The 12,374-nt window shown below is 27.8% G+C and overlaps 1 protein-coding gene across 1 annotated transcript; it reads left to right on the plus strand.

The window, feature by feature from the left end:
* Nucleotides 1-1,963: 1,963 nt before the first annotated feature.
* Nucleotides 1,964-11,236, plus strand: LOC123292681. The gene is made up of 12 exons (XM_044873393.1): nt 1,964-1,999; nt 2,092-2,177; nt 2,240-2,352; nt 2,685-2,824; nt 5,197-5,798; nt 6,613-6,747; nt 7,327-7,480; nt 8,177-8,369; nt 8,428-9,190; nt 9,253-9,347; nt 9,549-9,664; nt 10,833-11,236. The coding sequence occupies exons 2-12, from the start codon at nt 2,104-2,106 to the stop codon at nt 10,914-10,916; spliced, it is 2,469 nt and encodes an 822-aa protein (XP_044729328.1). The 5' UTR covers nt 1,964-1,999; nt 2,092-2,103; the 3' UTR covers nt 10,917-11,236.
* The last annotated feature ends 1,138 nt before the right edge of the window (nt 11,237-12,374 follow it).

Below are 12,374 nucleotides of genomic sequence, written 5' to 3' on the forward strand. Positions count from 1 at the left end.
TTGTGTAGGTATGAGTCTAGAAACAAAAAACTGATTAGTCTCCAAACAGAAAACTGATTAGTCCGATTACAGTATGACTGATATAACGTTTCGGTTACAATAGCATACACAATATAATGTCACCTGGTTATAACGATAAGTTTAAATCTTATTTACGCATTATTGAATTTATTGACAAAATAACCACCACATACGATATAATAATATTTTTAGAATTATTATGGTTGGTATCTCATATGAACTGCCCCAAATATCACTAATTCCTTTATCATCAATATTTCGGTTTTAAAGATGAATTCACTGGATTTCAGTATAAAAAAATTAAATTGCTTTACATTCTTACAGAGACTTGACATTTTTATGAAAGATTTAAATGATCATTTTCTCTTTCAAAAAAGTCGATAAAATTTCAACAAGTAAATTCAACTATTATTCGATAATTGCCTCATGGTAGGCTTTTTAACCAACAAAAAAGGAGGAAGGTTTTCAATTCCTAATTTTTTTCGGGGTACTTTGATTTCGAAAATTCTTTATTTATTGGATAGGGTATACTTCGAAATTTGTACCACATAATTGAAAAAAATTTCGTCTCTAAGAGTAGAAAATTAGAAAATCATTGATTGTTACTGAATTTATATCAGTGAATCGATTCTTATGTATCGATTTCTCGGCCAATTTTTAGGCTAATTTGCAAAAATTTTTAACTGACTTTTTTGTTGTTTTACGTAGGAAAGTAGAGCTAAGCTCACTAAAAGTATAGTTCTATTTTTACCAAAAATAGAATCGGCACAAAAGGTACAAAAAGGTAAAAAATAATTTTAAATAAAATACCGAGTTCAATTAATAATTTCTTTGTGGGTAATTACGCTTTGAAGTCGACACTCACGAAGTCGTTATCCTTAACTAACAAATTAATTAGAGTCTATTTCAAAGCGTAACTGTTCAAACAGTGTAAGTGTATTACTTTTTTTAACCAAAAAATTCGTTACAGTGCAAACTCAGAGGGAAAGGGTCGATAAAGGGTTGGGTAAAAAATCAAACAGCTGAATGTTTACCAGTGAAGAGGGGTGGTGGTTTAAAAGGATAGCTAACGTTTTTTTCGATTTGCTGCGTAAATACTCGTAAAAATCAAAAAAAAGTTAAATGTAATAGTTTTAGTCGCAGTAAAAAAATCTAGAACTTTTATTAACTCGCTTATATTTGCTTCACCTGTATGTATATGTTTGTATGTTTGTATGTAACTCTCTAATATCATACCCATGCATAGGACATCATCAGTTATATACATTTATTATACCTACTACCGACAACCATACTATACATATATACTTAGAACAAGTACCAAGCGTGCTTTTTAGTTTTTTAAACTATATTCTTATTATTTTAATATCCACAATTCTTCCGTTCATGTTTTTAGCGATAAATGTATATTTTTATAATAATTTTATATCTTTAAGATTATGGAAGGAATAAGTAATCTATTTTTAAAATATATCGATGTTGATGAATATTTTTACTGTTATTTCTATATACAATTGTTATAAGTTCCTTAAAACTTTAATTTACCTAATTAATTTAAATTAAATGTAGTTCATTTAATGTTTGATAATTTTAATTACCTGTACTAGGATATTTTTCTAAGTTATTTACAAAAAAACCGTACGAAAAAGATGGCTAATGTTAAGGCATACGGAAAAAAATTGTGATGAAAATGTCTATGATAATCATAGACATTTAAAGATTCTTATAAGTCTATGATTATAATAATTGGCCATTATTAACGTCATAGCATAATACTAGATGTCGACACTTACTGTACCAAACTGTACTTTCTCTCTATTGGTATATTTAAATATTACAATACTGGTCTGTCATTTTAGCCGATAAAAATGCATACATACATACATTAAAAAAAAATCATTACCATAATTTGAATGTGTTTGTTTTTCAGTTTCTGTTTATGTTTACAAGTTCGGAAACAAATAATATTCAGTTAAAAGTTAGTTAATTTAAATTGTTGTTACTATTTTTTAAATTTATAATTTACTAAAATGTTATAAAGAATATTGATAATATTAATTAATATTCCAGAACATTATAATTATGTCAAATGATTTGTTTTGGGAAAATTCATACCAAGATGATGAAGAAAAATCTCAAAAGGAATTCATTCTTTCGTAAGTATTTGGATAAATTCATATTAAAGTTAAAAATATATTAATTGAGAAATTGGTTTTAGGTACTATTTTACATTATTAAGAGCAACAGGTCCATTAGATGTAGGAACTTTAGAAGAAACTTGGAGAGAACAAATAGAATTATTTTCAGATGTATCATTTTATGTTACACATGGTAAATTTACACCTCTTAAATTTTCTTTATTTTGTAATTGGACATATATAGTTAGACATATTTTCAATTGGATTGAGGTTTGGATTTCTTCCCAGCCACTGGAACTAACTTTGGCCTAAAAATAAATACAAATAAATAAGTTTTCGGGTGCATTTACTTGCCAAAAATGTTTTGCTCCACGACACATTTCGATGATGTTCGTCGAAAATTACAGTATAAGTTTTCTCATCCTTCCAATTTGCGACACAAAACGGCAGAGTTTGATTGTACTGATGAGTTGCATACGAAGCACTGATTTAGACGATGTAATTGAAATAAGTAAATGATTTCAGGTATTTCAAATTTTCTTCTAAATTCAAGAAAATTTAGATTTATCAACGGAAAAATACATATAGTGGATAAGAATGCAAATGAAAAAACAGAGACTGAGTTAAACAAAACTAATGAATCAAAAAATTCAAGCATTAATAAAATGCTAATCCAGGCTAAATACATCCGATATTAATAATTTTTGGAAAAAATTAGTTGCAGGATCGGACCCATTTTTTTGTGTAGGACTAAATGTGTATAACTGAGGAAAAATATTTAAAACAGCTGAATTTGGCCGGAAAGGGGTGCGCCGGGGGTGGAAATAGGGAGCAAGTGGTTTTTAGCGATTTGTGGCTAAAGTATTAATTATACAGAAAAAAGTTAAATAGAAAAGTTATTGGCAATAAAAAAATACATAACTTTTGTGCTTACCATTTTTTCACATAACCTCAAATTTAACGAGTAAAATGTTAAAAACTTATTTTTTTGTTTTTAGCGTTTCTTTCTTAGAAAAAAAAATCGGAAAAACTGAATATGTTGAGGAAACGTTCTGTGTTTTATTACCAACAAATTGTTTTTTGATTTTTAAAAAAAAGTTAAATAGTTTTTGAGATATTCAATTTTTTGACAAAAACCACCCCTTTTTTCAGCTGGATGAACAATCTATTTTTTTTCATCATACAGTGTTGACCATGGTCTCATTTTCTTTGTTAGGATGTATATTTTCATTTAAAAAAGTAAAAACATATCATTGCAATGAAAAAACATTGTTGAAATCGCCAAAAACTAAAAATTCAATTTTTTCATTTACACATTTTTTCAATGTCTATGATAATTATACAATTAAAAATTAAAACCGCGTTCATAATTAATGTTTTCGATTTTTATACCATGCATATATGTAATATGCAAGGTATACTAAGGTTAGTCCCAAGTTTGTAACGCTTAAAAATATTGATGCTACCCACAAAATTTTGGTATAGGTGTTCATAGAATGACCTAATTAGTCCATATCCGTCCGTCCGTCCGTCTGTGGACACGATAACTCAAAAACGAAAAAAGATATCGAGCTGAAATTTTTACAGCGTACTCAGGACGTCAAAAGTGAGGTCGAGTTCGTAAATGAGCATCATAGGCCAATTGGGTCTTCGGTCCGTAGGACCCATCTTGTAAACCGTTAGAGATAGAACAAAAGTTTAAATATAAAAAATGTTCCTTATAAAAAAATAAGCAACTTTTAGTTGAAACATTTTTTCGTAAACATCACTGTTTACCCGTGAGGGCGCAAATTAGGCGCAAATTTTATAGTATGTTCTATACTTGAATATCAGGTATGTATGTGTTATATATAATGAAATCAACACTGACTATGCATGTTATTTCAAAAATTGGAAAATCTATTGGACAGAATTTCTTGCAAGTGTGAAAAAGGAGGTACAACCTCCAAATGTAGTTGCAGAAAACAAGCCTTAAAATGTACTAATTTATGTACTAACTGTCACGACTTAGAAAACTGCACTAATGCTGAGGTGGTATTTTATGACCGTAATGACGATTCTGATCAAGATGAAGAACAAGGAATTGCTATAGAACCTGCGTCAATAATCGACCAGGAAGAGAAAGAAAAAGAAGAAGAACCCGAAGAGAACGAAGAAAATTAACGGCGAGAAAATAATTTGAGGAGTTTAAGTTTAAGTTTGTATAATATTAAAAATATAAAACTGTTCCAAATTCTAAAATTTTTACTTTTTTTCTTTCAATTATTTTTAAAAAGCTAATATTCCCAGCAATGATAATGAAAATTTTTTTAATATTTATGTATAAAATGTCAGATAGCAAAAATATTAATTATAACGTTTTTAATTTTTAATTGTATAATTATCATAGACATTGAAAAAATGTGTAAATGAAAAAATTGAATTTTTAGTTTTTGGCGATTTCAACAATGTTTTTTCATTGCAATGATATGTTTTTACTTTTTTAAATGAAAATATACATCTTAACAAAGAAAATGAGACCATGGTCAACACTGTATGATGAAAAAAAATAGATTGTTCATCCAGCTGAAAAAAGGGGTGGTTTTTGTCAAAAAATTGAATATCTCAAAAACTATTTAACTTTTTTTTAAAAATCAAAAAACAATTTGTTGGTAATAAAACACAGAACGTTTCCTCAACATATCCAGTTTTTCCGATTTTTTTTTCTAAGAAAGAAACGCTAAAAACAAAAAAATAAGTTTTTAACATTTTACTCGTTAAATTTGAGGTTATGTGAAAAAATGGTAAGCACAAAAGTTATGTATTTTTTTATTGTCAATAACTTTCCTATTTAACTTTTTTCTGTATAATTAATACTTTAGCCACAAATCGCTAAAAACCACTTGCTCCCTATTTCCACCCCCGGCGCACCCCTTTCCGGCCAAATTCAGCTGTTTTAAATATTTTTCCTCAGTTATACACATTTAGTCCTACACAAAAAAATGGGTCCGATCCTGCAACTAATTTTTTCCTTAAAAAAATGCAATTCAGTTGGTCTATGCGTGATATAATCAAAATAGAACATCCAACAATTGATCAAATTATCACATACAATATTGAACGAAATAAATCACTTATTGAATCCATGAATAATGAAGATGAAAAAGGCAAAATAAAATCACAATCGTTGGCATTGAAAATAAACTCAATAATTACATTTTCCAATGTACAAAAACAAGATGAGATACAAATTTGTGTGCGGCCAGCTGTAGAATATTCAATGTATAGTATGCATGAGTCCCTACGAGCTACTGGATCTTATTCCTTCAAATATACTGTTCATTTATCAGATAATGAATTAGACATTTTATCATGTTTATTGCGAAAACATGTATTATTGCTTGACTATCGAAACGACGATACTTTTGAATATTTAATTTTAAGTGAAAAATGTGTTCCTGAAGTGGATGATGGTTTAAATCATTTTGATAGTTACTTAATTAATAATGATAAGAATGGAATTTTCCAATTTGATTCCGTTAAACTTTCCAATACACACAGTCTGGAGGATGAACATTTCGCATCAGAAATAAAACATAAATATATTACAGCTGTTCAGAAATTTCTGTTTGAATGTGAAATTCAAAAAAAAATTATTAGGTATGTCTTATGAATTTTTTTTATAATTTATTAAAAACCAGCTGTTACCCGCCTGGGTCGCTAGATTCCATTCCAATGAAAATAAGAAATGACTGGATAAACAACCATCTGCTCTCGACTCATTGATTTAAAATAAACTACACATTTCTTCATCCAAACATCATAGCTTGATTTACTCCCTATATGGCATACGTATTTAGATTTATGCCTTCGTAAGTGTTTCGATTTTTCAATACAATACTTGTTCATCCTATATCATTCTTTAAGTGGTTAATTTTCAAAAACAAAGTAACCTATATCCCCCCTTAAGGTTCAAAGTATTCACACATCAAAACCAAAGTCAATCAAAGCAAGCAGGCACCCAATCAGAGTTATTTCCGCATTTATAATATTAGTAAGGATACATAAAACGATCTATTTGTGTCGGTTATTGTGTTCGTTACATAATCAAAATATATTGAATCGGGATACTCTCAAAATCGTGTAGTTTCTGATGAGCCATAATGATAAGTTTCTACGATAAACATCGAAGATACAAAATTATGCTTATTATAATGACATAGAAATTAAAAGATATTAATAAATATTGCAAATCGAGAAAGATTTATTACTTTTAAGGTAAGCGTATTAAAGTATATGGAAGTGCTGAACTGTTTCTCGAAGACGGTTAACAGTTTTAGCTTCAGTAGTATATTTCGAGCAGGATGAAATCAAAAAATTTCATCAGAATATTTTATTTAAGGTCATGACTAACTGGCTTCGTACTATTAGTTTTTACTCCATATAGATAATAGTTTTCTATTTATCTTTTCAGAGATCAAAATAATAAAATACAAAAAGAAGTTTTGCAAATGGCACTTAAAAATGAAATACCAAATAATAAATTGCAACATCAATGTATAAACTACTTGGTTTTTCTTCGGAATCTAATGGAAAAACAAATTAAAAGGTTTTGTAAAATATTATAATAAGTTTATAAGGTCATTAAATTTCTCATGAAAATCGTTTAGAGGAATTATATAAGTATATGAAAGCAGTAGAAACTTCAGAACAAAGAATTTCCGAAGATTTGCTATACTTTTCGATATACCCATCAAGTTTTAACTTTATTATCAATAATTGTATATATGTATTTTATACTGTTTAGTATAGCATACTACCAATGTAAAATAAAGGCAAAGAATAGTAAGTTTAAATTTTTTTAACTCGAGAAGTGTAGAGCTATTCGTAAATTTCTTTGATAATTTTTTTAATTTTATTAGGTAAAGGGCACCCAAGCAGTTTCTTTCAATCTATTTCAAAGCTTTACTGCTTAGAATTAGCTAGGAAAGGGAAGGGAAAAGATGAAATATTTAACGGCTTAATTTAGCCTAAATTTCTTTGGGATATCTAACTTTAGTCACGAAGATTTTTTTAAATTGCACCACCCTAAAAATTTTGGCCATTATTGTATTATTTTAGTTAATACAGTAAATGAATGCAACCGTATTAGTGTAACTTATAACAGTCGTAAAAGTTTTTTTTTCAGTTTTCAAGATAAAGCATTAAAAATTTTAACATTTTTTAATGAAATTAAATCAAACAATATATCGAATTCAAACTCACATTTTGGCAATATGTGTTCGACGCCCACGTGGAAATTATATTTATATGAGACTAAGGAAGAATTTAAGAAAATGCGGGTTGGTAACTTAATTTTATTATTGCATCCAACTTTATGCAATAAGTAAACTTCTGTTGTCCCACCAAAATCGCGGTAGCATAGTATATCCAAAAAGTTAGACCCTCAAATATTTTAATGAATAACTTGAAAAATCTTCAAATCTCATAAAATTTTATTGACTTTAAGTGTTAAATCAAGACCTAATTATCACATATAAACCAGACTTATATTACTAGAAAGTTTTGAATATAAGCTAGAATTTGAATTATTTTCATTTATCGTTGTTTTTCGAAAATTTTCGAACTTTTCATCAATTACGGCCGAAAGGCCGACATATTTTTCTTGGTTTTTTAAACTCTTCTAATTTATAAAAAAAACAATGCAAACACTGATATTCCAAACTTTCTATACAGGGTATTTCAACAATTAACTCAATCAATTGTTGGTTTTCACTTGTTTTATAAGAAATTTATCTCTCTCCAATTTACAATCCATAAATTTGTACAATTTAAAATAATAAAGTTATTCATCAAAATAGGATAAGGGAAAAAAAATTTGGATCATTTTTTATTGTTTTCCCGCATTTGTTTAACAATGTACACTCCAATTACTTTCAGTCTTTCTTCTTTTGAGTTATGCTTATTTAATCTAAGTGTATCATTAATAAATTTTTTACATTAATAAACTAACAAGTGTGTTTAATAACAATTTTCAGGCTGTTTTTGAAAAATTTAAAATCCTTATTCTTTATGAAAATGCGTTGAATTTGAAAACGTTTGCATTTGTTACAATGAAAGAAGAGCCACCAGATAGCTTACACAGCCAATTAAGAGAAATTATTAAGAATAATTCTTTGAGTAAACAGCAAGATGGGAATACTAACATTCAATTACAAATTTTGCAGGAATGTACGAAGATGTGATGATTTAAAAATGATCGTCTTTTTTCATTGTAATTTTTTTATAGATATTTATGGTCCATACTTGGGGATTTTAAACAAACCGAAGCAGACTGATGACACGCCTGTAAATAATTTCAACCAAGCATTTTCATCTGGCTTCGTACCGAAACTATACTTTGTTAAACCAACTCATAATTTAAATGTTCCTAATAATAAATCAAATAAGACTGGTAAAATAAAAACTAATATTCGAGAAGCAGACACTTTTATTGATATATCAACTTTTTGGATTAAGAATTTAAAAGTGCCTAATAAATCTGTTTCTGTAACTGAAAATGTTGATCACGAAATGAAGTTAAGAATGTCAATTTCTAAGTTAAATAAATACGTGTTTGGTGTAAACAATTTTAATCGATTTGAAATAATCGTAAATTCAGATTGCCGAAAAAAATTATCAACACTAAATATGACCGAATTATCTGAAAATTTATCTGAATATATACCTGCATATTTATTACATGGTCGAGTTTTTATGAGTAAAGAAAAATTACAATATTTTGATATTTTATCATTACCCATAAGTATTTATTTTGGTTCACAAACGAGAAATGGATTTTTTGAACCATTTATAAATATCAAATGCAACTTTAATCGTGTAGATGGTTTACCACATAATATTGAAGTAGAAATCAAAAAAATTACACCAGAAACGATGCATACGATGGACACCATTTCAAATAATCGGTCGATTTGTGATGAATCAATATGCAGTCAATTTTCAAATTTGCAAATGAATGCATCTGGATATCCCTTTTTAAACGAACAAAGGTAAGACAACCACATCACTTGTATTTAATAAAAAAAATTGTAATTCATTTTCTTTGTTCCAGCGAGTCTGAAGTTTCAAGATACACTGATTCACCAAAAAGTATTTTAACGAGATCAACAGGTGCTAAGCCAAAACAATCGATAAATTCTAGAAGTAGTAAGTTTATTACTCAATCTAAAATTTACATTCAGAGAGTTTGAAAACCTTTTTAATTTATTTTATTGCGTCATTATAAATTTTAAATATAAGTTTTTTTTTTAAAATACTCCATAAAAATTAATACATTTATTCGCATGTTTTAATAGAAAAGCGAAATAAATCATTTAGTTTAATTATTGAAATGTATTTTATTTTCAGAAAAACAAAAACGTGTAACAATAGATGAAAATTTGGAAACATGTTGCATATGTCGAGATACTTTTCGTAAAAAACCTAAATTTCATCTTAAGTGCAGGCATATTTTTCATAAAGAGGTAAATATTTCAGTTGAAACAAAATCGGAACCCTTTTATTAAATTTTAGTAAAAAATCACATCACAAACGTCTCTTTTTGAAAATGTTAGGAATCTTAATCTATTTCAACTTGTTAAATTTTTAAAACTCAGCGTTAAAGAGAGTTTACTTACTACATAATGCTATAAAGTTGTGAGAGTTTTTTCATCATTTACTGGATTTATATTTGAAATTGAATTCTTTTCACTGTGATTTAATTGATGGAGAAATTTGAACTCCGCTATGTTTCCACAAATAAGAAATTAAATGAAAAATAATTTTATCTTTATTTTATGTAGGTAGTATATGTGCGTATCACGCAAAAACTACCAAATATACATGCATGCTATTTTTTAATTTCGTATATTAACTCTAACAAAACTTATCTCTGGGAAAAATATGCATTCTTATGAGAAATCGAACGTCCATCATGAAAGTTATCAAAACATATGATAGTGGTAAAATAGCAGAATTGTTAAGCTAAAGTTGTTTAATATGACGATTTACACAGTAAACAACTATAATATAGAAAAATTTTTCACTTTCAGTAAAATCGAAAAGCACTTTATTAAAACTAATTTTTTTGTTCAAAAATTGTAAAGAGTAAAAAAATATTTGCCGATTTATATGTGAAAACGTAGTTTTTTATAACTTTTTTTGTGAAATTTTTCTTTACCCCTTTGGTTTTGAGATATTCAGCATTTTATTTTCAAGAAGATTTTTTGAAGATGTTTCGATATTTCATAAGGTTGAATTTTGACTGGAATTCACTCAAATTCAAAAATTTGTAAGTTTATCTGGCATTTCTCAAACAGTTTAGGCAATGTATTTTACATTTGTGTAAACTTTATACATTAAGTACAGTTTAAACTATTAATATATCCAAATTTAAAAAAAAATACACAAAATAAACCGTAAGAAGAAATATCTTCTGCCTCCTAAGATCTGTAGATATAGAATTGTAAAGCGAAGGGAGTAACCATCACTTAGAAATGTATTAAAATTTACCTTTTGTCTTCCCACTTTCATTGATCTGCCATTTCAACAAAACGACTTTGAATCTCACTATTATAATTGAGTTTTCTGTCAGTTGAGTCTTGGCAAATTTAATCTGCTGCTAATTGTCCAATAATTTGTATGTTATTTTAGTGCATTCTAATTTGGCGTCAAAATAATCGTTTCTGCCCTGTTTGTCGACAAATTATTGAGTATGAAGAATTTCCACCGCTTTGAACTAAGATGTTGTTTTTTTAATATTATAATTGAAACTTCTTAATTTTTTAATTCGCTGTGATCGTTCAGAATAGATAAATAATTTTATAAGTAGTTGGATATGAAGAATTTATTTATTTATCCTACTACGATACAGAGTAAAATCGTAGAGACCAGCATTGAAAATTTATTGTTTATAATCAGTGGGGAGCAATAAAATTTTTAAGAAGAGACCCGCAAACAGTTTAATGATACTAGTTTTTTACAGGTGTATTTAATTGAAAAAACTAAAGCAATCGATAAAAAATGATCATTGCGAATCCAACATTAAAAATTTCATAGCTCCCATTTTTTAGTACGAGTCTGAAAAAATCTTACAGCCTATTGCTGTTTATATTGTGATTATAATAAACAAGTGATGATTACACTATTTTCTTAGTAATTATTTTATTTGGTGTTTATGTTGTGTGTTATTGTTTTTTTTTATATAAAAGATATACAAATTTTGTGATTTTGTATTAAAATTATTAAATAATTTACACTATTTGAAATTTATTGTTGTTAATTTAAAATCTCCTGACGCTCCTATGTGACCGCTTTCCTGATTCGCTCATCTGTCTTTATATTTGATAATATGCTCGGTATGCTAACCCTCATAGAGAACACATCATTAATAATGATAAAAAATACAGTATTCTTTGTTAATGAGACGTACAGTTATTAGGTCAATAATCGGTGAATACTGTATTTTCCATAGAGATTTTCCCTTTTTCGTTTTTTTTTTCTTTTGCATAATTATCCAAACAAACGAAAAAGCTTAAGCTTATTTTAGAAGTCCGTAGTTCTGCAGTCAGCGTTATAGAACATGCTGTATATTTTTATTATGAAATCAAATTTGTGTAGGTACTTTATATAACTTAAAGTCCCTCATACATATATATATATATATATATAAGTTACCGAATAATTTTCTCGAAACTATAAAAATTGGTAGCGTTTATCGTAATTATAATCACTAAATAGTCTTGAAAAGATGAATAAGGTAATTAAGGTGCCACTCACAAAATTCCTCAAAACCGGTTGCCGAAGTGTCCATATATGAAGAATTAATTGATGATATCGCAATTTTCGAAGCTGTAGTTTTTTAATACAAAACATCTGGTTCCAATTTTTTTTACTACTATAAATTCTGGGCTTTTCGAATTTAATAAAAGGCTATTTGTTATTTGATTGTATAGGCCCCGTTTTCGAGTTTAATTTTTGACTTGACAACAATTAGCTTTACAAGGTGAGAAAGTTTTACAGGGTGATGCAAAAGTTATGCACTCATTAAAAAAAAATAAAAGGAACTAAACGGAAAAAGCCCTTCATGGGAATCCCATGCGAACCTCGGTAGTGGAAACTGATCCTAAATTGAAAAGTAAGTTTACTTTAAAACGAACGCGCTTATTGTTAATACTTTATTCCACCTTTTTTCAA

The sequence above is a fragment of the Chrysoperla carnea genome, chromosome 2, assembly GCF_905475395.1.
Source record: "Chrysoperla carnea chromosome 2, inChrCarn1.1, whole genome shotgun sequence".
NCBI classification, from domain to species: Eukaryota; Metazoa; Arthropoda; class Insecta; order Neuroptera; family Chrysopidae; genus Chrysoperla; species Chrysoperla carnea.

Excerpts from the sequence above, each read along its gene's own strand:
- LOC123292681 (XM_044873393.1), top strand. The coding sequence starts at position 2,104 with ATGTCAAATGATTTGTTTTGGGAAAATTCATACCAAGATGATGAAGAA. Across the intron at positions 5,799-6,612 it reads ATTCAAAAAAAAATTATTAG|AGATCAAAATAATAAAATAC; the intron begins GTATGTCTTATG and ends TTATCTTTTCAG. Across the intron at positions 7,481-8,176 it reads AAGAATTTAAGAAAATGCGG|GCTGTTTTTGAAAAATTTAA; the intron begins GTTGGTAACTTA and ends AACAATTTTCAG.